This window comes from Pongo pygmaeus, chromosome 2, assembly GCF_028885625.2.
Source record: "Pongo pygmaeus isolate AG05252 chromosome 2, NHGRI_mPonPyg2-v2.0_pri, whole genome shotgun sequence".
NCBI classification, from domain to species: domain Eukaryota; kingdom Metazoa; phylum Chordata; class Mammalia; order Primates; family Hominidae; genus Pongo; species Pongo pygmaeus.
In genome coordinates this window covers 166280689-166306839 of record NC_085930.1, presented here as the reverse complement: position 1 = coordinate 166306839, position 26151 = coordinate 166280689, and the positions used below count along the sequence as shown (strand labels likewise).

The 26151-nt window shown below is 38.9% G+C and overlaps 1 protein-coding gene across 10 annotated transcripts in view; it reads left to right on the top strand.

Moving 5' to 3' along the window:
* Positions 1 to 26151, top strand: part of VEPH1 (ventricular zone expressed PH domain containing 1) — a 294353-nt gene that overhangs the window by 160032 nt on the left and 108170 nt on the right. For all 10 annotated transcript variants that reach the window (XM_063661318.1, XM_054483989.1, XM_054483987.1 and 7 more), the window contains 2 exons: positions 8921 to 9141; positions 25743 to 25952. In XM_063661318.1, coding sequence (XP_063517388.1) covers positions 8921 to 9141; positions 25743 to 25952 — 431 coding nt within the window. The remainder of the gene's footprint in view (positions 1 to 8920; positions 9142 to 25742; positions 25953 to 26151) is intronic.

The window sequence follows — 26151 nt, the reverse complement described above, 5'->3', positions numbered from 1 at the left end:
TTTTTGTCTTTTATTGGGAGAACCAAGAAAGTAAAAGTATTTCAGCATATGCCAGTGCTACCCACACTTTTCATATTCTTCTGTAAACAACCGGGTTGCAAGTGAAAAGCAAATGACTGTCCCCAGTCTTCAATCTGCACACCTGAGTCAGGTCACATTTACAAAACAATATGTAATGGAGAGAATAATTAATATGTGGATGGAAAACAATGCTCACATGGATTAGGATGATTAGTAATTTGCTAATGAAAGAAAAGCCCAATTAGTGCAAAGGCAATAAAAAATCTGCCCATGGTAGCCAAGTAGAAGGGAAGATAAACTGGAAAATATGCTGAAGACCTAAAATCAAATAAAATTTCAGCTGACCTCAGTAAAGCTGATCTTGCATCTCTCTGGGCATGACTGCAATGGTTTCATAGAAATTCATCCCCTAATGCTTTGGAAAGTCTTTTTCCTTTTACAGAAGATCCACAAAGATCTGAAATCCATCAATGGATTGGTCTATCTATCTACGCATTTCTATCTATCTATCTATCTATCTATCTATCTATCTATCTACTTACCTATCCATCTATTTATCTATCCATCCATCCAGCTCTGTGATTTTATCTTTTCAAATTTACCTACTTGCTAAAAATGTCTTTGAAAGCACTATAGTATTGATTTGAGGTTACAAAGTCATTCACAGATGTGCACAGAGTAGCAAAAAACTTCAGTTGTCCCCAACTGAGGTTGAACAAGGTGATGCCCTGTTGTCTTGGTTCAGCTCGCATACTGTAAACAAGTATCTATTCTTTTCATGGCCTCTTTATTGCCACATTTTTCTTATCTTCATGCTTTTTTTTTTGTTTTTGGTGATTTCACTGTTTAAAGTGTCCCCCAAGTGTAGTACTAAAGTGCTCTCTAGTGTTCCTAAGCACAAGAAGACTGTGATATGTCTTATGGAGAAAATACATGTGTTGGATAAGTTTTGTTCAGGCATAAATTACATTGCTGTTGGCCATGGGTTCAAATTTAATGAATCAATAGTATATATTAAATAGCTTTAAACAGAAACACACATAAAACAATGTTATGTATGAATCAGTTAACAAAAATGTGACCAGAGGCTTTCAGGAAACTAACCCTGAATTTCCTCTAGAAGCAATACTTCAGTATTGTCTAATTCAGGGTTGTAATTTTATGGAACGTAGCTACTTGTTATTCCCAAATAACAAGAATCAACATATTATATATAGTCATCCCTCAATATCTGAGGAAAATTGGTTCCAGAACCCCCGTGGATACCAAAATCCAAGGATACTCAAATCACTTATATAAAGTGGCGTAGGACTTGCATACAACCTATGCACATCTTCCTGTGTGCTTTAAATCATCTCTAGATTACTTATAATACATAATACAATGTAAATGCTATGTAAATAGTTGTTATTCTATGTTTCTATTTGTATTATTTTTATTGTTATATTGTTTTCTATTTTTTCCAAATATTTTGACCTGCAGTTGGTTGAATCTGTGGATGTAGAACCCTCCAATATGGAGGGCCAACTGTATCTGTATAGGGAAGTATATAGAGTTATATATCATCATATTCACCTGCAATATGAGTCTATTGAACAGAGTCCTCTGAGTTGAATTTTCTACCTGCCTACATTCTCCAGAGGAGGGTGGTCAACTGTCCTGATTTGCCCATGATTAAGGAGTTTCCCAGGACAAGAGGCAAGAGGCTTGCAGTGCTAAAACTGGGAAAATCTTGGGGCAAAGAATTGTTCCCCTAATACCAGAGTTTCTCACAGCCAAAGAAGCACTGGGGTGAGAGGAGAGTCCAGTACAAACCCTTCAACTCTTGGTCTGGAGCTAAGCCTCTTCAATTAAGAAAGAGACTCTCGTGGAATAAATACGCCCCCAGGCAGTTAAGCATCACTGGCCCCATACTCAAGCTTTTGAAGGCTCCTAAGAAAAGCCTGGGGTCACTCTGGCAAAGTTCCATCGTGAGAACATTAACAAAAAACTCATTTGCTTTACATTTATAATGGCCCTTGCAAGTGTATCTTTGATGTGTGTAGAGACTTCAAAGAGTTGAACTATGAAGAAAGATTGTGTTTAAATCAAATGGTGTAAAATACAAATGCCCGGGAAATGCAATATTTTCATTCAGGCAACTAATGTATTATTATTTTTTTACATTTGTAAAGTGATAAAAGACAGAGGAGAGAAAAATATGGGTTATAGGGCCAAATCCACATTTCCTACATCAGCAAATTCTCAAATTTTCAGAGATTTAGGACTCCACATAGACCAGTGATTCTCCTTTGGCTGCACATCTGAATCATCCAAGGGGTTTAAAAATTCCTATGCCTGAGCTCCACCCATTTCAATAAAATTGAATAGGAATTGGGAAGCAGGAGAGATTTACTTGGCATTAGAATAGTTTTAACAGCTTTCCAGGCGAATCTAATGTGCAGCCAGTGCTGAGAACCACTCACAAGGAGGACGGCACTGAAAAAGAACATCAGGAAACTTCTGTGTTCAGCAGGGAAGAAAGAATGCTATCATCAGCTGGTGATGTCTACCACAGGTGGAGTACAGAAAGGAGGGCTGCAGCCTACAGAGCTGCCCTAAATGGTTTTTATCAGCCCTAGTGATGTGGAAACATTCAAACTCTGGAATCAGATGAATCTTGATTTAATATTGGCTCTGCCACTTATAGCTATATTATACCTGTGCAACTTTAGTGAAGTTACTATCCCTCTTGACATCAGTATCCTCATCTAGATACTCATTTTGCAAGGTCATTGTGCAGATTAAGTTAAAATGCATATGTCAAGTACCAGACATACAGTGGACGCTTAGTGAATGGAAACTATTGTTATTATCCAGACCCCTACATTTTCATGTTTGGCCATTTTCTGACTTGTATTCTGTTTTTCGGACAAAGGATAACAGAGTAGCTTTATGAAACTGGAGTAGTAGTATTAAAAAAAATAATAATAAAAAGTGAAAAAAATGGCCAATGCAATTTTGCAAACATATAATCTAGTTCAGGGGTCAACAAATTACTGCCTGTGGGCCAAATCCAGCCACATCCACTCATTTACTTATTGCTTTTAGCTCTTTTCCCACAACAAGAGACCATCTGACCCACTAAATTGGAAATATTTACTGTCTGTTCCTTTAGAGAAAATATTTATTTGACTCCTGATCCTAGTTCATCAATACACAGCATGGTCCATGGACACCAAGACCTTTTCAGGGAATCTGTAAGGTCAAAGCTATTTTTACAATAATACTAAGACATTATTTACCATTTTCACTGTTTTGACATTTGCATTAATAGAACAAAGCAATGGTGGTTAAAACTGCAAGTGTCTAGGCACAAACCAAGACAAGACAGTGGCACCACACTGTACTCGTAGTCATATTCTTTACCACCACACGTTTGCAGGACAAGAAAAAAAAAAGCCAGTTTTTCCTAAGTCAGTGTTTCTCAGCCTTGGCAATATTGACATTTTGGACCAAACAACTCTTGGTTGTGTGGTTGTCTTGTGCATTGTGGGGTATTTGGCCTCTACCCACCAGATACCACTAGCCCTCCCATTCTCCTAGTCGTGACAAAAATGTCTCCAGACATTCTCCAAATGCCCTCTGGGGAGGAAAAAAATCACTCCTCTCCCTTTCTTTTCCCCACACCCTCCCCCTGGAAACCACTGAATTAACCTGATGAAGCAGTAGAAATTATTAATTTTACTAAATCTCAATCCTGAGTACACATGTTCTTAAGTTTCTCTCTGGCTAAACGGGAACGATGCATTTGCTTGGCACTTATGCTGCTGATTGAAATACAGAAATTCAGTGGTTATCTTAAGAAAAAAAACCCTTGTGTTATTTGCCTGTCTGCCAAACTAACCACTTTTTTCTTTGTGAAACAGTTTTCACTTGAAATAACAACTAATGAACAATCTACGATTATTTGTTTGGGGCTATTTGGTAGACATTATCCAGAAAATGAATGAAGTGAGCCTTTCATTTCAAGCAAAACTATTGATACTAGTATTTGTTGCCAGTGATACAATTTGAGCTTGCAAATGAAAACTGGAGTTTTGGAAAATCTATATCTGCCACTGTAAACTCGAAAGTTTCCCAATACTTAAAAGACTTCTGATGAGATCAGTGGTGAAAATAGTGAATGCAATGTTTTTTATATTATATAATGAAATGCATCAACCTTTGGAAGATATGCCTAACACAGTAAACCCATATTTTTCCAAATGACTAATGCTTAATATTTCAAAGTCATGCATAGGTAAAAGATTTAATCAAAGTGCAAGATAGACCAGTGGATTTAATGTAATAGGATACAAAGTTAAAGTCACATATCGCAACTAACCTTTGAGAAACTACTTGTTGAGTTTTGGTGTAGTGTCCAAGAAGAATATTCACAATTATCAAGGCTATTTTGAAAATAGTCTTCCCTTTTCTAACTTCATATCTTTATGAGGCCAGATTTAACAGATCAAATACAGAAACATATGAGAATATAGATGTCATCTATTAAGCAGTTACTAAAGAAATTTGCAAAAATATAGAGGAATGCCAGTCTTCTCACTAAATTTTTTGTTTCGGAAAATGTGATTTTTTATGAAAATATACATTTTAAAAATTGCCTATTTTAACTTCCAATATGGCCAATATCAATAGATATAAACCAGATAACAAAAACTCTGGGATCTTTGATCATTTTCAAGAGTGTAAAGGGGTCCTAAAACCAAAAGATTTGAGAATTGCTGATCTATTTTGTATATACAGAGTATTTATAATATTTATATAGCTAAATTAAAAATAGTTAACGAAAAAGACCACATAACTCTGATGATGAATGAGATATAGGAAAAAGGAGTGGAAAAATATGTGCATAGGTCATTTAGTTTTTGTTTTTTTGTTTTTTTGTTTTTGATGGGAGGAGCTGGCAGTATAGCAAGTGAGGGTCTAGATGTAGAAACAGGGAGGGCATATGTGGCCTTGAGCAAGTTAGTCTCCTATCTGTGCTTCAGTTTCCTCCTTCTTAAAGTGACAATGATTCTAGTACTTATAGCATTATTTGGAGGATTACATGAATAAATACCTAAAAAGAGTATAGAATATGCTTCGTGCTTAGAGTAAGTGCCTTCTCTGGGTCAGCTATTTGTGTTTAATACAAAAACAAACAAAAAAAGTTTTATACTGATCACATACTGATATGGTAATATTTTGGATATATTGAGTTAAATAAAATATTATTAAAATTAAAATTTTAAAAATAATAATAATAATAAACAATGAATTTGTGTCAGCAGGGATAAGGTCAGACCCACAATTAAGGCTTACAGGTGCTGACCCTACCCCTCAATGGGGTGACTGAAAGCAGGAAAATCCAGTCACTAGCCCCCAGAGACAAAATATCATGAAGCTGAGAAAGAAATCAGAATCTCCTAACCCCCTTCCTGCCCTAATATCACACTTTCTAATCCAAAATCACATCTGTTACCCCTGTGAGGTACATGGATGTGCTCCAAGGTTTCAGAACAAATGATGTGAGGTTGGCTTGGTTTCATACTTTAGTTCCAGAGCAGTTATAATTTTTCCTGTTCTGCACTGTGATTAATTTTCCCTTCAGCTCAGTTTGGCTGCCAGCGATCATTCAGAATTATGTTCATTTCAGCAAATACCCACACAATGACCTTCACCTTTTAAAAGACACACGCTTTAAAGAAGGGGCTTGCAAATTTTTATAGTGAGAAGGATTCTTAATGAAACCATGGGGACATTTATTGCATAAGCAAATGAAATGTTTGTGAAATGGTTTTTAAAAATTCTAATGAAAACTCTATTTCTGAAAGTAAGGAAGTTACCTCAAATTTTAAATTACATCTTAGTAGGACAAACAGTATATAAAATTCAGTTCCTGTATCTTCCTACCACCCTATATCAAGCAGGATAAATTTATGGTAATTGTTTTCTAAGGTTACTGAGAATGTTGAGTTTAGAGTCTGAAACCTTGCCAAATTCAAATGTCGCCTTCTCTCTGAGATGTGTCCTAAGTACACTATTTACCATTGGCTCCCACTTCCGCTTCGTTTTCCTTTGAGGCACGTTTCTCCATCTAACACACTATACATTTTACTAGGTATTTTGTTTATTGTCTGTCTGCCTCATTATTGTGGCAGGAATTTTTGTGCTTTTTCCTCAGTGATATGTTCCTGACTTCTAGAAGGGGGTCTGGCATATGGTAGGGACCCCCTCCATCCAGCTTTTACCTTTAAATCAGGAATAGAAAATGTCCCTTGATGCATTACATATCATGAATTCACACATGGAGCCTTTGAATTAATAAATGAGTCTATGTTGCAAAAAAAAAAAACTGTTGGATCCAAGAGCATTTAAGTATTGTTCTGCAACCTGGCAATTGTATGAGCCAAAATATGAAACAGGGTCTCCAGGAACATATTCCAGTGATCTTTTATTTTCATTCATCTAACATTATTCTTTGATGAATAGATGTCTTTAGCTTCAACTAGCTGTCCAGCTCATGAAAGCACAAGCCTCTGTCTCACATACCCATACAGGACACTGGGCCCTAGTGGGGTTTAAAAAATAAATAAGGGCTTGATGGCAGAAGTACCCCATTTCCCCCAAGAGATGTGTTCCAGTGCAATTGTACATGGAATCTTTGAAAATCAAGTACCAAAAATGAGGGAACTTCATTACTTAAATTTGTTCTGTATTAAATATTTATTGTAAAGCACAGAATTCCTTTGTAACAACATACTTTATTTATAAGGTCGTATTTTGATATATAAGGTTTTCTTAAATCAGTAAATTGAGACACACACACCAGGTGTAGAATCCACAGGCTCAATTTAGTGCCAGGTTGATGATTGATGAATGAGAAGTAGCTCCTTTAGAAGACTTGACTAGCACATGTAACCATTAGGAAATTATAAATAAAAGGTGAGGGGGATTGTGTGTTCTTTAAAAGCAAGGGCATCCTTTCATCCACCTTTGTTATCTAGAGTCTAGTAAAAACATATTATAGGCATGCCATACCTATTTGGTGATTAAATAAAAGCATGAGTAAGCAAATGATCAAATGCAATTAAGTACTAAAAAGAATTTTGGCTGGACACGTTGGCTCACGCCTGTAATCCTAGCATTTTGGGAGGCTGAGACAGGAGGATTACTTGAGCCTAGGAGTTCAATACCAGCCTGGGCAACACGGTGAGACCCTGTCTCTACAAAAAAAATAAAAAATAAAAAATAGCTGAGTGTGGTGGCACACACCTGTGGTGCACCTACATAGGAGACTGAGGCAGCAGGATAGCTTGAGCCCAGGAGGTCAAGGCTGCAGTGAGCCATGATCACACCTCTGCACTCCAGCCTGGTCAACAGAGTGAAACTCTGTCTCAAAAAGATACTAAAATAAAAGAAAATTAAGATTTTTAAAGAGTCTATAATGCAGTAAAAATTTACACAGAAGGAGTCACTGGAGACAGCTGCATGGAAGAGTTGCACCTTGAAGGAAATTAAGGCTTCAAATGCTAGCACAAAGGGTAAATAAGAATTCCTAATGAGGAGAGTAATCTAGATCTGTGCACCAATTGGTTAGAAGGATTGTGAGCAGCAACCTCCAGTATATATTTATTTATATTTATACATATGTTCCACTACACTAACAAGAAAAAATTTTAGACATACACAAAAATAAGATTTTAAAAGAAAAGTTAAAGGTGAAATAAGCCATATTTTAAATTGTTATTTATTAATGGTATATCATTATTTCTATTGGGCACAAATCTACATTTCAAATAACCTTTTCAATAATTTTGAATATTGAATTTTTTGGCTAACTTCCAGTCATGTCAGATTAGATCACATTGCCTCAAAATATGGCTAATGAGGAGTTTTAATAGGTATAAGAGATGTGTCAGCTAAGCCATTTTATTATTTGCTTATGCCTACATTATTCATGTTGTCCTTAATCTTCTGTTCTTTGAAGAACTTAGATGACTTGTGAAAGTTAGCTTGGTTAAACCTAGATAATATAATCTACTCCATCGGCCAAGCATATAAAAACTGTAATACACTGAAAGATGCTTAAAGTTGACAAGTCAGCGAGAAAACCTGCAGCAAGGAAATCAACCTAGCACACTAGTGGAATATGCAGCCATCACCTGACAGACAGATGGGTTGAGTGTGCCAGGGTCAAGGCTCACTTTGAGACCATGGACCGTACCTGCCCCATGCAGGTGGAGTTAGCAGCTCACATAGTTGTGAGAGGTGCATGTGTGGGGTCTCATCATTTATGATGGTTGAGAGGTTTTGACCTGGAAAGATAGATTAATGAGTATGTTTGCATATTAGTCTGTCCTGGAAATCAGGAATAAATTAAAAATCTCAAAGAAGCAGATTCAGAGGAACTATGAATGAAACTGATTATTCAACTTGAGCTAGCTCCCTGAGTCAGCTCCCTATAGAATTATCATCTGCTGCTCATGGGACTGTGATTTTTTCTTTTCTATTTATTATTATTATTTTTTTTCTGAGACCGAGTCTCCCTCTGTCTCCCAGGCTGGAGTACAGTGGCAAGATCTTGGCTCACTGCACCGTCTGCCTCCTGCGTTCAAGCGATTCTCGTGCCTCAGCCTCTCAAGTAGCTGGGGTTACACGTGTGTGCCACTGTGCCCAGCTAGTTTTTTGTATTTTTAAGTTGAGACGGGGTTTTACCATGTTGCCCAGGCTGGTTGCAAACTCCCGTTCTCGATCAGGAGTTCCAAGCCATCCACCCACCTCAGCCTCCCAAAGTGCTGGGATTACAGGCATGACCACCGTGCCTGGATGATTTTCTTTTAAAAGATAAGCCTATTTTCTTCATTGTTTTTGGCAGGAGAGAGCCAGGAGCTGCCTGACATACCTGGTGAGCCAACTGGCCAACATGGAGCATTCATTTCACCATATTCTCCTGCTGGAGATTAAAAGCATCACCGACACCTTCTCCTCAATCTTGGGCCCTCAGAGCAGAGACATCTTCCGCATGAGCAACAGCTTCACCGCCATTGCTAAACTCCTTACCCGACAACTGGAAAATACCAAGGCTGGAAGTGCCAGGTGAGCAAGAGCTTCTGTGTACCTCAGGGAGCTGCTGTGCACCTGTGGGGGTAGAATGCAGACAGCTAAGCCTTTCTAACTTCCAAAGGAAGCTAAAACCTGTATCTCAACAGAGAATAATATCTGTATAAATTATGGCACTTGCCAGAATCTTTCTTCTAAATGTGTGAAAACCAGAATGTAACAAAACAATAAATTTAAAAGGTTCACAAAATATGGTAAAGGAATTAGAACGTAGTGCAAGTAATATTTTATAGCACCCATTTATTTACTCAACAAGCATTTAACAATTTAAATTGTCATACTGAATAATTGAACATAACTTACTACGTATCAGGAAGCTAGACATATATAGAGAGATAATAGCAGGTTCCTTGTATTCAAGAAGCTCACTGACTAGTATGAGATAAATATTTAAGTGCATAATGGGAGAATGGCAGAATGGCCGAAAGGTTATGCTTATCAAGATGAGTTCAAGGGGCATGGAAAATACAGAGATAGAGTATGTACTTCTGTATCATACTCTGTGATACAGGGAGAGGGGTGGGAAGCTGATATCAGAAGAGGTTCCCCTGAAGAGGTGATATTTTGAACCAAGTAGTGAAAGATGACCAGATTTCACCAGGCTGTCTTTTGGGCAGCATTTGAAAAAGCACTTTCTGGAAACAGAAGTCATTTTGTATGACTAGGGTTATGTTACAAGGAAAATAACATTAGGAGATGCTGATGAAGTAGTAGGCAGGGACCAGTGGATGATAGGCTCAACAGAGTGGACTAAGGAGTTCAATTTTACCCTCTAAGCAGTGAGGAGTGATTGTGGAGCTTCGTACATGGCAGGGTATAATCAGTCCAGATTTCAGGAAGCTCACCCTGGCCCCAGTGCAGAGGATGTCTCAGGAAGAGGCAGATGAGCCAGATCAAGTGAGGGAAGAGCAGAAAAGTGTGCATAGGTGTTGGCCATGAGGAAATTATTGATGATTGAGGTGAGGAAGCTGCCATTGGTGTGGCTAGCAGAAAACAGAGTGATGGGGGTTGAAGAGAGAGTGGACACAATACACAAACTGGCCTTTTCAAGAAGCTTGTCTTTGGAAAAAATATACAAGTCCATGCAAGGTTGAGGGAGGGGTTTTATTTGTTTTTGCTATGGTTTGAATAGAGAGAAACTTAAAAAGCTTTATGACCTTTAGAAGTTACAAAAGCCCTTTATGTATGTAAACTCATTTGATCCTCATGACCATTCTACAAGGCAAGAAGAGCAGATGTCACTTACTCCTACTTTATAGAAGAAGAAACAGAGGCTCAGATACTGGTTAAATATCTTCCCAATGTTACACAATGACTAAATGACAGAGGATGGACTCGACCCCATCTCCATAATTCAGATCACAGGCAATGGAAGGTGCTCAGTTATGGAGGAGGGTGGGGCCCATTTGCAACTAGTGTCAAATTCTGTGGTTTTTTTGGAATAACAAATGACGCATGCCATTTCCAGTGTGAAACAAGAATTCCATGAGAAGTCATCTTGATAGAGTAGTGAGCATTTAGTCATTTGGGTCTACTTTATGTTCAGCATGGTGTAGAGCCTGGAGGTCCTAAGAGATATAAGGTACTATCCTTACCATCAAGAGTCACAGTCAGAGGATGTGATGTGCTAAAAGTGCATACAATGGGCTATGGTGAAAAAGGGATGCACTGAACAGCAGCCAGGGAGTCGAATACATTACAGAGAATGTAAAATTTAAGTTCATTTCCTATTTATTATCTTCCATGTGCCAAGCATTTCTCTAGACACTAGGTCAAGTTGCACAGAATGAATGAAAATTCCCTAGATAAGGGTAGAAAGGACACCACAAATAAAAAAAAATAGCACATACAAAGATACAAGGGCTTAATAATATGTGCTCAGACTAAGGAAAGATAATTTGTTCAGTAGGGCAGGAAAGTAAGTTGAAAAGTTAGGTCAGAGGCAGATTATCAGAGGCCTTTCATGCTGTGTTAGAAGCAAGGGTTTGTTCTGTAAGCAACATGGAGGCTTGGAAAGATTTTAATCCAGAGAATGATCACAGCTCTTAGCACAGGAATTAACAGATAGTAAGCACTCAAATATTTTCACCAAATGAATAGGTAAATCAGGAGTAACTAACATCATGAAGCATTGAATTAATTTGGTTGGAGCAGCCAGTTGGCAAGAGACAAAATGAGAGGTCTAGACAAAATAATGAGAACCTAAGAAGTCAGGGCAGATCATTATAGTAGAGGACACAAAATTATGAGGAAGTGATCACCTATTGGAGGTGGAGTAAGAAGAAGAGGGGGGTGGATGAACACCCAGAGATATGTAGCTTGAATGACTGCATAGAAATGGAGATGATGCTGATAACCAAGAAAGGAGGTTGCAGGAGGAAAGCCAACCTGGGACGGCCTCTTAACCCCTACACACAGAGAATGTAATCTGACCAATAGTGTCATCAAAGTCAATAACTATTTACAGAGGTAGAGTCATTGTAAATGTCCTTTTCTTTCAACACAATGAGTTTGATTGAGCATATAAAAATGTGTTGTCACCTGGTTTGATATACAGATGCCTATTACAAGGATTTCTTAACCCTGGTATTATTGATATTTGGGCTAGATAACACTCAGTTGTGAGGTTGCCATATGCATTATAGAATATTCACCAGCAATGTGCTGGCCTCTACCCACTAGATGATAGAAGAAGCACCCCCTTTCAATTGTGACAACCAAAAATGTCTCCAGGTTTTGCTAAATGTCCCCAAGGAAACAAAAACCTCCCCTACTTGAGAATCACTACTATATATATATATACCATTCAAAAATAGCATTTTCATAGACTCGTAAGTTAACTGGCAATGACCTGAACACATGGCAGCATCCAGGAGAGTCAAGGTCAGCATCATTAAAAAGATTTGCCATTTATATGCACCCACAAAGTCGCTGTTGGCCAATTTTAATGATGTGGTTTCATAAGTTTGGTTTACAGTCTCTGCAGCTGGTGTTTGAGGGAGCCATTCTGTGCTGTATGCACAGCTGAACTGTGTGTCTTCTCCAAGCCATGGCTGACATGTGCCATGAGTGAAAGTTTGAGCCCATGTCCTGGCCAATGCTCACCTATTCTCTATTGTCCCTATGGACGCAAGGTTTCAAGAGGCCAGTTGACATTTCTGAGATCATATATGTGGAAAGCTTTATATAAAGAGAAAAAATATTATATAAGTGTGTTATGTAGGCATCTTAACAGGAAAATACATTTTTAATAAGTAGGCCTATATTAGTCCATTTTCATACTGTTGTAAAGAACTGCCTGAGACTGAGTAATTTATAAAGGATAGAGGTTTAATTAACTCATAGTTTGGCATGGCTGGGAGACCTCACGAAACTTACAATCATGGAAGAAGGCAAAGGGGAAGCAAGACACCATCTTCACAAGGCAGCAAGAAGAAGTGCCAAGCAAAGCAGAAAGAGCCCCTTATAAAACCATCAGCTCTCATGGGAACTCACTCACTATCACGAGAACAGCATGGGAGAAACTGCCCCTATGATTCAATTACCTCCACCTAGTCTCTCCCTTGACACGTGGAGATTATGAGGATTATCATTCAAGATGAGATTTGGGTGGGGACACAAAGCCTAACCATATCAAGGCCCAACCCAATTAGCAATGAACAATTTCCCCATGAAAAGAAGAATTTAGGAGATATGTAGGTAGGAAGGAAAAATAAGGTCCCACTATGAAAATATGAGTCTGCATGTATGAGAATGCATTTTAAATATCTTTTTTTTTTTTACTATTTTTCTGAGGTGAGAGGGCAGGAAAGTAGGAAACAAAGAAAGGGCAAAATGAAATGTAAATAGATGAAAAGGTCACCACTCACCTCCTACCACTACTGCCATCATCCCCCACCTCAACCTCTCTCAATTGAAAATACTTCTCTCAGTTCAACCCCTCGCTGTCAATCTTCTTCTAATCAATTGTAATTATTCAGTGGGAATCTCTAAACCCTCGTGTGGACAGCCAGCCTTTTGTCTGAACGGCTCATCCTCTCTGGAATGGTTGCTAAGGCTTCTCTCCCAACATCTTTTCCTTGAATACCCTTCATTGTGACCATTTAACTTCAGTCATTTTAATCTCTGCCCCCAAAGCAGAGAGGTCTGCACTTTTGTCTAAAGCATGCAGCAAAATCTGATCCTTACAATTAAAGGGGAAATGAATAAGTGAAGAGAGCTTGAAAGAAAATTAAAGATGATAAAATTCAAAACAGATGTCATCTAATTTACAAATCTGACACGTAGCCCAGCAGGCCAGATTTTAGACTTCAGGCCAAAACTACAAGATTATCAAAAGAAAAACAATTAGCATCCTAGAGAGAATGGAAAACTGAAGCAGACAGGAGGCTTTCTTGTGCCAAATGACTGAATAAATTGAGTGAGTTTTGTTAGAAGCACCAGGTGAGCCCACTTGCACTTTTCCTGCTCCTGTTTTAGAAAGAATGTTTATATGTAAATAATAAACCAACAGAGGCTAAATAACAGGACAGCCAAGCAAAGCATTTATATTTTTTAAATTAATTCTGAAGAAGCAAAAGGGTACAAGAACTATTATGCATTGAAAAGGAGAAAGTGTCAGGTTGGAGAAGAGATCTATACCTTTCAATACCGTGCAAGTCCTATCTACCCCTAAACATCAAGTTATTTGTCTGCCAGGGCCTAGTTGAAGCTGGGGAGGGAGAGGGTGAGCTCTGGGCACCTCTGTAACTGGCTGAGCTGAGCAGTGGAGTGATCATTGCCTAGAAGATGCCTTTGCCAAATGAATGTGGCGCCAGGGAGGCTGCTATAATCAGGCACCATCAGAATGGGGGCAATTTGTCACAGGTGGTCTTAGTAGGAGGTTAGGCACAGGCCCCAGTTGGGGATGGAAACTTTGAGGGATAGAAATTGTGGAAAGAAAGCAGCAGTGGGAGATAAATATGAGAAATGAAAAAAGATAGGGAGAGAGGATGATGATGGCAAAAAGCAGAAGGGGAGACCCAAGGAAAAAGGAGAAAGGGTCCTGACACAAGCCTGGGGCAGAGGAGGGTGGAGGAAGGTTACAGTTCCCTCAGATCCAGCCTGCAAACTTCAGCCAAAGCCGTGAAAGTCATGGGGGAAAAAAGAAGTTGTTTGTGTAAGAAAAGTTTAAGACAAAGTGTGTGATTATAGTTTCTCCAATCCTCTGGCTTAGTTACATGAATGTTGCATTTTTTTGTTGTTGTTTTGGTAGTGATGGTGGTAGTGATTATGAGATTTTATGCTTGCTCTTCACTTTAAGAATCAGGCCTGAAAACAGAAAGGGATAATGAAAGCTAAATTATAGTCAAAACTGACTGAATAGGTGTAAATCTGACTTTGGTGTAAGTGAAAATAGATGATACAAAGGAGGGAAGGAAATAAAACAATAGCACATGCGGGAGAATGAAGGGAAAATAGGGTAACTCGACTATGTTCACAGAAAAATGACTCCAGGAAATCTGTCTTCCTTGGAGTGGCTCCAGAATTCCGTTTATCCCACATTCCATGCAATGAACATCAAAGAAATGGAGTACAGCAAAGAGACATATTTGATGTATTGTGTGGCCCTAATGTATACTCAAGCAACACAGCCTGTAAAGAACCTTTTCAACTACAAGGCCCTTTGCAACCTGTCATTCCAGAGTTCCCATGTTGACATCCTGGAAGTCACATCAGAACCTAACTCTGCTGAAATAACAATAATGCACATGCTTAGACATCATTTCCCCAAGACATTGTCCAAGACCTTGAGAGTAATCGCTCTTCACTGAGTCCACAATACAAACTGCAGAGAACAGAGGACCAGTTCTTCTCTGCAACTCTGCAAAAAATTCTGCATATGTAGGCCTGATCAAGCTTTAAACCAGCTCTTACCACATGGTAGCTCCTGTGCTAGGAGCTTTCACCTCTGATATATTGTTTAATCCTCACAACAAAAAAGTCTTTTCATATGCATCAGGATAATAGAAACTTCGTATTAGAGCATAATAGAGTATACCTTGCAGACAGGCAAGAACAAAGTAAAATTCTTGCTATGAGTCCATGGTAATTCCTGGAGGGCCAGTAATACAAATGCCCAGACATCAGTTCATTAAGTTTCTTTTAATTTCTTCTTTTATTCTAGTCCAGTGAATCTCAAATTTCAGTGTGGATGAGAGTTACAGTGTTCACGGTATTTCATGGATAATTCAAAAGAATTTTAAAGGAATGTCAGGGGTAACTTTTGCCTATTCCTCCCCAAAGTGGTACCCCACTAACCTTTACCATCACCTTCTAGAATGCCCTCTTTGTGCCTCTCTTCCCATTGAAGGCTGGCATTCAGAACCAAGACTCCAGTTTGGTACTACTTCTCCATGAGGCCTTTTCCACCCACCATCACATATAGTGATCTGTGCTTTCCTTTGAGCTCCCACAGTTCATACAACCTTTCCACCTCCCAGCACATGCCATCCTGCCCTGGAGTATTAGGTGTCCTTATGTGTCCCTCTACTCTTCCACAAACTTGAAGAGCTAATATTCACAGCCTATGCTCTATGGAAGGAAAAATAAGGTCTTAAAGTGTTCACAAGAACTTCCACATTTTTAAGTAAGACTTGTTCGTACAAAGAGAAATTGATTCTTTGAAAGCAGCTGTTGGTTCAGGGAAGGTACACAAGTCAGTTCAGAACCATAATTAAAAACGTGACATTCTGGTCAGCATTCCCCTGCTTAGGAAAAGCTGACTGTAATTTTGCCCCACCAAGGTAAATTTTAAGAATGAAACAAGAGTTTTGATAAGAAACGGGTATCTCTTTTCAATCTAGAGAGGTCTATGGTGATCACTTGTATAAAAAGAAAATCATAACAGCCATTTGTGGCAGTAGCTGTGGCTGTTGTTACTCCTCTGTGCATGGAAAAGGAAGGAAAGTCTTCAGTTTTGGGCCTTTCTTCTTACTGACATATGGTACCATTTATGTTCCATCTGTTATTCATTTACTCCACCAGTTGTCCTCCCTAATGCAGCATTTAGGGTGATGTGAAGGTCTTTAAAGGTATTTCAGGAATTCATCTATCAGCAAGAGATGTAGGTAGGAGACATTTTTATCAGCTTTGGAGACAATGAAGCAGGCCCAGGGAGTGTGAGACCTCAGACAGGCTGGCTCTGCCATGTAAGGACACAGTAGGGTAGAGACTCGGGCAGCCCCAGTATGGAGTGCGGGCAATGTAATATCAGCTTCATGGGGAACCAGGTCCATTTTCTCTAACATAGCAATGTTCAAAACACAGGGCACACAAAAAAAGAAAGCTTTTCATCAGGCACCCATGCCCTGGCTTCCCATTTCAAGCAAGACAGAGAACACCAAAGTTCTAGCCTAGGGAAAGAGGAAGAAGGGTGTTTGTGGGAGAAGAGGTTTATTCCCTAAACTTTCTTCTGGGACCTAAAGGAAAGAGTCTTGACCCTCTACAACCCACGTCAGAGGAGGGCCAGGGTGCCAGCTGGTGCTCAGATACTTCTTCCTGGACCCTGATGACCTAGCTATTTACTATTTTGGTTCCCCAAATGCTCCCTATTCCTTTTTAGTATCTGTCATAATTGAACTTTAAAGTTGCCATTTGCATGACATTTTCTGAGTTTTGAACACCTTTTTAGTTTGTGTTAAAAGAGGGTGCCAAAATTCATTTTTCCGATTAATACAAAGGGTTGCTCCCGTGACTATATATCAACTCTATTCTGGTGTCTGGTTCCCACAGGATGTTATTCAGAGATATCAGAGTGTAATAACCCTTCTTGGTTACTGTGCTATATCACCAATGCCCTAATATGTATTACTTATTCCTGGGGTAGATTCAGATGTAACCTGAACCACACCTACTTAGAGGAAGTGTGGAGAGTAGAGTGTTAAGTGAGAGCTCTGGAGGCAAACAGTTGGATTTAATGTTGGTTTAACTAAGTGACCTTAAGTGTGCCTCGGTTTCCTTATCTGTAAATGGAGTTACTAATAGGGCCAGCCTCCCTCGATTGTGTGAGAAGCAATTCATGTACCAAATTTAGAACAGTGAACACTATACATAGAAAGCCCTCTGTAAATGTTAATGAGTAGCATTAGCACTTTGTTACAGGTGTGCATTGTAATAGGTGATGGCATAGCCACTAGACCAGCATCCATCTGCAAACTGTTTCTTATCACACTGTGATGAAGTGATTGCAGATATTAAAAATGAGAAAATAAGAAGTTAGAACTTTTATAGCAATTTAACATTGCTGTAATATCCAAGTACCTGATCAGTGGACGTTGTATGTCTTGTTTTATTCATTGCGTTTCTCTAGTAGTTTATTTTTGCTATTTTTACAAAAATATTGGTCTGTGACATGAAAATTAAAAAAAAAAAGTTCTTTACTGCAGTGAGTTTAAAAGCTACCGTATTAAACGTTGGATGTAGCTGGACCCAGACTAAGTCTGGGAACTCTCTTTAATACCTAATATTTTATTCCCTAAACTTTCTTCTGGGACCTAAAGGAAAGAGATTTAATAAATGAAAGGTGATGAACACACACCATTGTGGCCATGGTTGAGATGCAGCTACTCTAAGATGGGTTACAGCTGAGGAAAAATGGTTCTTAACATTATTCATATTCATCATAATTCACCAAAAGATAGGCTTTTCATTAGTTGGCAGCCTGAAGGCTGTTAGCTAAACTTTGCTGTAGGTAAGGGCTGAATTCTAGGTAGACTAGGAATTGAATCACAGAATTTTATGTAGGAGTTCTATTCCCAGCTCAGTTATTGATGTGTTTTTGATTAATTATATCCTCAACTATGTTTCTATCAATTAAAATTGGGTTACAGTATCATATTTGAGATGAAGACTACGAGAAAATGTATCAAATAGGAAAATTTTAACCATTTTTCCTGCTCTTCCAGTGTCAAATGCCAAGAGTGACAATGTCTTAGCTCTTTAATCCTCATGGCCAGACCCTATTGCTTGCTCCTGTGCCCAGACGATAAAGTCAGCCTAGACAAAGAAGAGCACATTGCCTTACAGGTCTCCCTCTTGATTGACAGTGCTATGATGATATTCCTACTCTACATTTTTTATGGTCCTTTATAATTTACAAAGTGATTTTGTAGCTTGTGTTATATCTGGGTGGCAGTTCATTAGGATGCGGCGGCTGTCTTCTGTTAAGGCTACTGCTCACCCGATATGCCCAGTCGTCTCAGGAATCTAAAGATTTGGGGTCCATCTGAACCAGTATCTGTCAGCAGCAAAACCTGAAAATGTACCTTTACCTCGGAATGTATCCCCAAAAGGATAAAAGGCAAAGCCCACCAACTCCAAATAATCCACAGGTTAAGTCTTACCTTACTACAGAATTAGTGAAACCCTCAGCAGCCTTGCTTGAGGAAAAAGGCCTCTGCCCTGGTGCACTTCAGATTCTCTTATTTCATTGTCTGGGCCATTGCTTCTCAAAATTCGAATGTATCACTGGACACCTGGGGACCGTATTAAAGTGCACATTCTAATTCAGCAGATCTGGGATCAGAGCCTGAGATTCTGCATTTCTGACAAGCTCCAAGGTGATGCTGATGCCGCTGGTCCAGGGATCTCACTTTGAGTAGGAAAAGCAGGGGCTTTGCACTTTTTGCTGATCCCTTTTCCGAGTCTCATTCTCTCCCATGTTGGTTAAATAACCAAAAAGTGAGCAAATGATTGGGCATCTGAATTAGAAGTGTCGCTTCCTTGTATCCTGGCTTTTATATTTTCATTCTAATTTCAGGAAATTCTCTTTGTCTGCAGTTTCTAAGAATTCATATTTGAAGTACAGGGATTTTTTTTTAATTGGCCATTTCTATATCCCAGTTCTTGTATGCTCATGGAGTAGGAGAGTCCCTCTCTTTTCGTACACACTGTTTAAGATACTGCAGTAAGAAGAGGGATTTTATAGTCCTCCCTGGCTTTGAGCAGGAAAAGCACATCTTCTAGGATTGGTACCACTTGCACAAACCTCCTTCTTTCAGTGTCAAATGTCCACATTAAGCAGCAGCTACTCAGGGTTTTACCATGCCTTGAATTTTTCATGCCCATTCTATATGAGCAACACTGTGAAATCCATTATCTTATATAATGCTTTCAGCAATCTGATGATGTAATATCAATCCCATTTTTATATACCAAAAATAAAACTTAGAGTCCTTAAGAGCTTTATAGCATCACTAATAAACATGAAGTTGGAGTCATGAACCTAAGCTTTTCCCCATAAGATTATGTTCAGTCAGTTTCCCCCACAACTGTCTCCTTTTGAAAACTCTTTTAAAATTTTGTATAAATGAAGTAAACCATGGAGTTACTTCATTTTAGCAGAGTTCTACCATTGGCATGATCACATTCTGATCCCCACATAACTAGGTACCTGCCCATATCTGCTTTTGCCCACTGAGCAGGTCAGAGGCAGAATAGATACCAAGAACTGAGTCTTATTGTTGTCCTTTCCCTTAACATTCCAGCTTAGGTGTTCCAGCAGCATTATTTATTGCAGTCCCAAAACAGATGTTAGCACTGTGAAGTTGGGGGTTCTTCTCTATGATGACTGATGACCCAAGAGATTACTGAAGAGTAAGGAACATAGCATTCTAAGAATTTAGGACTCCAGTGTGGATTTAGTCCATTGCGTTCTCCTACTTCTCCTTTAACAAGCTTAACTCTGCAGGAGTACATATCCTGGACATGGAATTGTAAGCCAAGATCATCAAACATTAACTAATATTATTTTTCTTTGATTTAAGGAGCCAGGAAGAGAGGCTGCCAATCTTTCCACCCCTGCCAGCTTTATAGTCTCATCTCCTGGCTTAGTGAGAGCAGCGAGCAGCCCAAGGGCCAATTTGTTTCTAAGGGAAGTCCCCGTTCACACAAGAGGGAGGTAATTAGGCCTCCCCCTGGGAATCCCTAGAGGTACTTTTAAAAACTTTGCTTTGGCAACAGAGACCAGAAACTGTTCAGACTAGAAATTATCTGAGCCTCTTGTAATGTGGTGTGTTGAGTTAAGGCCAAGTTAATATTTAAGGGATTATAGAACTCTGGCAAAGATTTCTGTAAAATTACCTCTGGGGTCAAAAGTGACAAATGGAAAAGAAATAACAACCCCCTGCGTGAGCCCAACCCACTGGCCCCTGCACCCACCACTCTACAAGTAAACACATACAGGACCCATGGATCTGCCAGCACTTTCACATTTGTGATGTGTTTCCTTGATCTAGGAGGGAAGCAGAAGTTTATCTCAGGAAAAGATCTTGGTTTTGGAACTTTTTGTTCAAAAACTTTGTTTCGAAGAAAATACTTCTATGTTTTTATATTAAATTTTAAAAGCAAGAGGAAAAGAAAGTAAAGGAGAGGGAATGTTTATGATAAACCCAAACCCTCTATCTACCATTTCCTGACCTTCCAATTTATTGGAATTGAAGTTTGTCCTACCTCCCTGCCAGCAAAGTTCTGTGGCATGCCCAGGTGGATTGATGGCCAGAAACAGAAAGTTCCCTTTGACCCATCTGGAGACCTTGGCTGCCTCAATGATTTCATTACCACCCCAGTCCACTGACTTGTGTGCTCTACAAATCTAAATCATAAAACCAAGGGAGATCGTGCAGAAGAGAAAGTCTTTGCAGTGAGAATTCTCATCAGCCTTAGATCTAGAGAGCATTTCTTTATCCCAGACATTTTATTGTTGCTTCTTCATTCTTCATATTTGTTCCCTTGCAAATTACTCTTTTTGCCTCTACTCTTGCTCCCTGCTTCTCTCCACATTTCATGTTTACCAAATAGCACTGTGCCATCCCCAAACCCTGAAGGGCCAGGAGAAGTGGCCAGTCTCTCATGGGCATCTGGTAGACCTCAGGAGGTTTTCGTTTTGTTTTTTGTTGTTGTTGTTATTTGTTTGTTTTGTTTTTTGTGTTTTGTGGTTGTTGTTTGGAGGTGGGTGGCAGGCTGACTTCAGACAACAATGTGGTCTCAGTTCACTTATTCTACAAAAATTCCAGGTCCTTTGTGTGCCAAGCACTGTGCCAGACCAGATGAGTTGTACAGGTCCCTGCCCACAGGGCAGCAGGGATTTATCCCAGAGTTGCTTTGCCAAATCTAACAAATAAAAATACAGGACACCCAGTTGAATTTCAGTTAAAGAACAAATAATTTCTTAGTATTTTTAGTATAATAATTGTAGTCAAGTGTAATATATTTTTAGTGTATTTTACTAGGGATATACCTACACTTAAAAATATTTATTGTTAGCCAGGCTCGGTGGCTCATGCCTGTAATCCCAGCACTTTGGGTGCCTGAGGCGGGAGGATCACGAGGTCAGGAGATCGAGACCATTCTGGCTAACACGGTGAAACCCCGTCTCTATGAAAAATACAAAAACAAAATTAGCCAGGCGTGTTGGCGGGCACCTGTAGTCCCAGCTACTCAGGGGGCTGAGGTGGGAGAATGGCATGAACTGCAGAGCTTGCAGTGAGCCAAGATCGCTCCACTGCACTCCAGCCTGGGTGACAGAGCGCGACTCCGTCTCAAAAAAAAAAACACAACAACTTATTGTTTATCTGAAATTCAGATTTGGCTGAGTGTCCTGTTTTTCACTGAGAACCATTACCCTTGAGACACCCAACCTGCCCTCTTGGGGTCAGTGAGTGTCATGCCCAGCATCTCATCAGAGTAATGCTGTAAAGCAACTTGAACTTGAAGGAAGGCTGCTTCCAGCTACTAAAGCTCTGATGCATCCAGGCTGCGGGGCTTACTAACCAACATCTGGTCACTGGAGACACAGGCAGGGAGAGGGGCCTAAGTGGCCATCCCCTCCTACAGCCTGACAGTAATAAAATCTAACATGTGATGACTGCTTGTTATGTGCTAGGAACACTGCTTCATGTTGGTTCTGTCATTTAATCATTCTACCAACCCCGTGAGTTAAGTACAGTTATTGTCCCCATTTTATAGATGGTGAAATTGATATAAAGAGTACAACAAGTAAAAGAAGGATCTCCATAAATATGAAACTTTTTTTAAGAATAAAAAACTGATCCAATAAAATTATCTTAGGACATTTTCTATAATCTATGAAATTTGAAGTTTTTTTGAAGAAAATGTGATTATTGTAACTGATATAACCCAGAGCTTTAGACAGAAAGAAAAAAAAATTATAAATTCATGAGAAATTTTCCTCTAACAATTCATATGTTTTGAGGTTTAAAAATGTGTATAGTCAGGCACAGTGGCACACACCTGTAGTCCCAGCTACTCAGGAGGCTGAGATAGGAGAACTCCTAGGGCCCAGATGTTTGAGGCCAGCTTGGGAACATAGTAAGACCCCCATCTCTAAAAACTTAAAAATTAAAACATTAAAACATTTGTATAATGCTCAATATCTAATACTTACATTTTGGGTTACAAGTTATGCTTTACAAATTTTTAAGTTTTAATGACTCCAGCTATAGAAATATATGAAATAAAGGTATCTTTTAATTTTGAAGTGTAATTAGGTTCCATGGAACCAGAGAAATATTTTAGTTTCATGACTATACATGAACTAATGTGGATAGAAAATAAATACTCCCCAAAATTTCTTGTGTGGTGAGTCCATTAGATTTTTTTAAATTAACCTTGGCAATCATCATGGTTTGTAAAATGTCATCTAGAGATAGCATTATCTTGGTTTCATTTGTAATGGGAGTAAACATTTAGAATCTTCTGGCTAAAAGATGTCAAAGCCTCCCATCTATTAGACTGTAGCCAATATCATAGATATGTCAGAAAGAAAAACATTTTCAAGCTTAGCCTCTATTCCCACATGCTGATTCTTGTAATCTACCAATGTATATTTTATTTATGCATGGTACGGGTAGATAAAAATTATGTAAAGCCATAGAAAACTTATAAAATTATGTAAGAAAAATGGTTTTAAATTGTATCAGCAACCACTTATTAAACAATAAACAATTGCCTTGTTACCTAAAAGATGCTGGTTCCCACTTTGAATCATCAGCAGCTGTCCTTGGTCTGGACCTACAGGTGAATTCTGACCACTGAGGGCCCATAATCATGAACCCTCCCTCAACGCCAGGACTGCTCTCCTCTCTGGGCCAGCCAGAAAAACTTCACTATCCAATCCTGCTAATGCACCTTCACCAGTGTCCACCGCAGATATAGGTGCCAGAATGGGTAGATTGTAACTGAAAAAATTAGTTACCAGCCCTTCTGCATTGCTTTTTCCTAAAAAGTAGTGGGTTTTTTTTTTGTTGTTGTTGTTTGTTTGTTTTTGTTGTTGTTGTTTTTGAGACAGTTTCGCTCTTGTCATCCAGGCTGGAGTGCAATGGTGTGATCTCCGCTCACTGCAACCTCTGCCTCCCGGGTTCAATTGATTCTCCTGCCTCAGCCTCCCGAGTAGCTGGGATTACAGGTGCCTGCCACCACACCCAGCTAATTTTTGTATTTTTAGTAGAGACGGGGTTTCACCATGTTGAGCAGGCTGGTCTGGAACTCCTGACCTCAAGTGATCCACCCACCTCGGCCTCCCAAAGTGTTGGGATTACAGGCATGAGCCACCACGCCTGGCAGTGCTTTCCTTCTTTCTTTCTTTTTCTTTTTTTTTTTTTAAGTATGTTTTTCCTCTCACTCTCATTCAGGTATGATGCCAGGTTCACTTTGGCCCTTAGGGAAAAATAATGTTTGAAAAAGCCAAGATTTTTCTGTAAGTCTGGGCCCTTTCCTCAATGTCTTGGAAAAATACTAAAGACAGCCAAGTAAATACACACAGACAAACCAACAAAATCATTAGACCATCTTGGTGAATATATTTCTAGGGATTATTATGTACTGTAATAAAAAATAAATATTTTGTCTCTGTCCCGAGTTCATGGCATACAGCTCCTAAACCCTCAGAATCTCAGATTGATGGGTGTCTTTTATATGCTAATGAGATGACTGGTGGCAGGGACCCCTAGATTTCTTGAGGATTGGGGCTGGTCACAGGAAAGACCAAGGCATGATTACACTGTTGGAACTTTCAGCCCCATTCTCTATCTTACCCTATAACTCACCCACCCCCAATCTCTGGGGAGAGGAGAGGGGCTGAAGATCGAGTTAATCACCAATGGTAATCATTTAATCAATCATGCCTGAATAATGAAACCGTCATAATAACCCCTAAAATTCCAAGAACTTCCAGATTGGTGAACACATTGAGGTGCTGGGAGTACAGCATACCCAGAAAGGGCACAGAAACTCTGAGCCCCTTCTCCCATACCTTGCCCTATGCATCTCTTCTACTGGGGTGTTTCTGAGTTGTATCCTTTATAATAAATCCAATAATAATAAGTTAAAGTGTTTTCCTGAGTCCTATGAGTCATTCTAGTGAATTATTGAACCATGGGGGTGGGACGGTGCAGGAACCTTTGTAGCCAAGTTGAACAGAAGTGTAAGCTGGGGATCCCATACTTCTCACTGGCATCTGAACTGGGGGCAGTCTGTGGAGTCTGGGGCTAATTCCAGGTCGTCAGTGTTAGGATTGAATTGAACTGTAGGACACTCAGTTGGTGTCTAGAGGGTTGGAGAATTAGTTGGTATGAGAAAAAAACGCACATATTAGGTGTCAAAAGTGTGGTAAGTAAAAATAATTCCTTTTATCCTTGTTTTTTAAGAAAAGAATTAATACTAACACCATACGTTATAAAAATGGATAGTGGTTGTTGAATAAAAATTAAAGTAGCTGTAGACCAGCTCAATATTAGAAGATAAATAAGGGAAGATAAATGCATGCTACTTTCCTATAATTACTCAGCACCTCAGTGAACATCAGAAAGCTACTTCTGCAGCTTATTTGTAGGTGCTTATTCTAGCTAAGGCACTGTTAGCCCTCAGAGGAAATCCAAAATTATACCACACATGGCCCCTGCTTTAAAGGAAGTAATTTTAATGACCTACAAAGTGGTTTATAAACTCTGCTATAAAAGATATTTGGGTCTATATTAATACCATTCATAGAAAACCTCTTTCTTCCAACATCTTAAAATTCAGAAAGATATTTCTGCTTGGAAGGTGTAAGAGTTATACTGATTTTTTAAAAATTAACAAAACCATGAGTTTATACAGTGCATGTGAAATGTTCTTATTCTGTAATTTCAGTACAAACATATCAGCACATGTAAATTTTTTTAGGAAATATCTGGCACACATTTCATGTGAAAGCCATACATTTGAAGAATTTCTAAAAAAGAATATGGTACATGAGCATAAAAACTGCTTTTTATTCTTTGAACCCTTAAAAAAGCATTTTTAATACAAAGTTCACATAAACACCACTGTTTCTAAATTTCTGGCAGAACAAGCTGTAGAAGCAATTTAAAAGACCTATGCCTGTAGCAGATATTCAGTAAATACTTGTTAAATGACCAATGAAAAAAATTATCAGGCAAAGTTTTTGCTTCTGAGTGAGAGGCAGTTAAACAGAGAATAACACTCTTCTGAAGAGTATATATGACCAGCATCTAATGCAATGATTTATATTCCTTTAGGAGAAAAATCAGCACTGAAATTGAATTCCCTGAGAAACTGGAAGAAACCAAGCTCATAGTAACTGAAAATGCAGACCATGAAAAACTCCAAGTTAAAATCCAGGCTTTTGAAGACAAGATAAATGCAGAGAGCAATACCCCTGGCTCTATCAGAAGATACAGTCTGGGCCAAGTTTCTAAAGAAGAAAGAAAAAACATTAGATTTAACAGGTATAACTCTTGTTTGGTTTGTTTTTTAAATCATATACTTCATGTTCGCTATTAGCTTTGTTATCACTCTGTTATGGGGTGTTTTTTATATATCTTTAACCCATCGCCACCCAAAGTGCCGTCCTTACATGAATGAAATATCATCCACAATGCTCTCATTATCCAAAGAAGCTCACTATTTTAAATGGGTACTATGAAT